General features: G+C 37.2%; 1 protein-coding gene across 1 annotated transcript in view; it reads right to left on the bottom strand.

Annotated features, from left to right (window-relative positions):
* LOC116846831 overlaps positions 1 to 2376 on the bottom strand; it is a 3266-nt gene extending 890 nt beyond the window's left edge. The window contains exons 1-2 of the mRNA XM_032821167.1: positions 2315 to 2376; positions 2112 to 2218 (exon numbers count right to left, since the gene is read on the bottom strand). Coding sequence (XP_032677058.1) covers positions 2112 to 2218; positions 2315 to 2344 — 137 coding nt within the window. The 5' untranslated portion in view covers positions 2345 to 2376. The remainder of the gene's footprint in view (positions 1 to 2111; positions 2219 to 2314) is intronic.
* Between the last annotated feature and the right edge of the window lie 10 nt (positions 2377 to 2386).

Below are 2386 nucleotides of genomic sequence, written 5' to 3'. Positions count from 1 at the left end.
GTATCGATAATTCCTTTCCTATTAAGATATTATCCTCAATTCTAAAATCGCTCATCGTTGTGACACTACGAAATTACATTACACATGTTTAAATGCGATTCTCGATTAATAATCAGATGGAAATTAACATGTTGATATTTTTCACGTAATAACATGGAAGAAATTATATGGTAAGTGTGCAAATGTCGAGATAGATTAGAAATTAACATATATTGACAAGCTTATAAACAATAATTTCCAGGTCACACTCTGTTTCTTGAATGTTAAAAGATTAATATTTAAAGCTCGTCAATGCATTGTGAGAGGAAAAATATCTAAAAGATAAAAAAAATTATTATTAAAAATACTTAAAAATAAAATTTTTATTATTTATATAAATAATACTTTTGTAAAAATATATTTATTTCTTATTGTTATAATAAAGATATTTAATATGACAATATATTTACTTTCCAATTTAAATTTTATTATTTAAATAGAATAAACAATTGCTTTAATGAAAAGTTTAGATTCTAAAGAGATGCATGTTTTCTTGTTTTCTTATTATGAAAATGTTATATATTAGTATAAGTATGTTGTTAGTAGCCATCGAATAAATATATTTTATATTCTTTAGATATTTCTTCTCTCACAGTGTGCGAAAAAAATTGCGGGTAATCCTTTTACTCGTTCATCTATCACCCCGTAAGTTCCTAGCCGTTTCTAAGTTCGTTTCCTTGGTTCCGCTCAGCTTAGCTTAATTGAAGCTTACGGAGCTACGGATGCGATAGAGCCTAATCAGTCATAAGATTTTCATGTGACGGTACGACGAAATCCGGCTTACTGCTTAACCTACGAGGGCTGCTCCGTAAGTTTTGCGACTTGGCAACACTGGCGTTGCTAGGTAAAATCTAACCTTACCAAAAAGTTTGACAGTTTGGAAGATTTTTTTACTCGAAACGTTTTGTCGTACGGAGGCTACTTGTATTGTTTACAGTGACTTGAAAATTATGTCTCAGCGAAAAAATGGAATTAACACGAGAACACTTTCGTGCGATGATTTTTTACGACTTTCGACGTGGATTATCGAGACAAGAGTGCATCGATCAACTTGCTTCCACTTTTGGCAATGAAACACCACACAAGGCCACTATTTGTCGCTGGTTTAATAAATTCAATCGTGGTCGTAGTTCGCTCACCGACGAACCTCGCGAAGGTCGTCCAAAATCAGCTGCTGTGCCAGAAAACATCGATGCTGTGTGTGAATTGATAATGCAAGATTGACATGTGACATACCGTGAGATTCAGGCATCCCTGGGTGTTGGTATGAATTGCATACAGACGATATTGCATGAACATTTGGCCGTAAAAAAAATTTGTTCACGTTGGATCCCGCATAATTTGACAATTGCTCAAAAAAAGGATCGTGTAAATTGTTGCAAAAAAATGCTGAAGAAATTCGATCGAGGTGCGTCAAATGCCGTATATAACCTCTACACAAGTGACGAGTCATGGATCTATGCATATGAGCCGGAAACTAAACAGCAGTCGACTGTGTGGGTCTTTCAAAGTAAACTTAACCCAACAAAAGTTGTTCGCGCTCGAAGCACTTCGAAACAAATGGTCGCCTGTTTTTTCGGAAAAACTGGTCATGTGGCAACAGTACCCTTAGAGAAACGTAGAACGGTCAATTCTGAGTGGTACACAACCATTTGTTTGCCAGAAGTCTTCGGCCAAATAAGGAAAAACAACTCAAGACGACGAATCATTCTTCACCATGACAATGCGAGCTCTCACACATCGGCTCAAACAACCGCCTATTTGACCAATAAAAACATCTAATTAATGGGTCATCCACCGTACAATCCTGATTTGACACCCAATGACTTCTTTTTGTTCCCAAACATGAAGAATAAACTGCGTGGTCAACGATTTTCGACGCCAGAAGAAGCGGTTGATGCGTTTAAAACACATGTTTTGGAGATACCACTTTCGGAGTGGCATGGATACTATAATAAATGGTTTGAGCAAATGCAGAAGTGTATTGATCATCATGGAGAATACTTTGAAAAACAATAAAGCCATTTTCAATGACAAATTACCGTATTTTCCTTACTAGTCGCAAAACTTACGGAGCAGCCCTCGTATTGAGAACCAGTTCGCCGACGTTCGCGCATACCGGATGAGTTTCCCCCGTGCCAACCAATACGTTCTCCTCGATTTTGAATGACGGTACATACTGAGGGAAGGCAAGAGTGGATATATACACCGTGACAATAATTTTACTGACGGGACGAGCGTCACTTCGCCGAGTCTATCGATAACACGTCCTTACCTCGTTGGCTTTTTCTCCGCTGCTCGTCATTATGTCAGTAAAAGTCTCTCTCTCTATTCGTCTCTCTCAACA

The sequence above is a fragment of the Odontomachus brunneus genome, unplaced genomic scaffold (genome assembly GCF_010583005.1).
Source record: "Odontomachus brunneus isolate Ranch 3 - 2012 unplaced genomic scaffold, Obru_v1 Obru_scaffold_070, whole genome shotgun sequence".
Taxonomy (NCBI): Eukaryota; Metazoa; Arthropoda; class Insecta; order Hymenoptera; family Formicidae; genus Odontomachus; species Odontomachus brunneus.
Note: the sequence above shows the minus strand (reverse complement) of the source record. Positions and strands in the feature narration are given on the sequence as shown.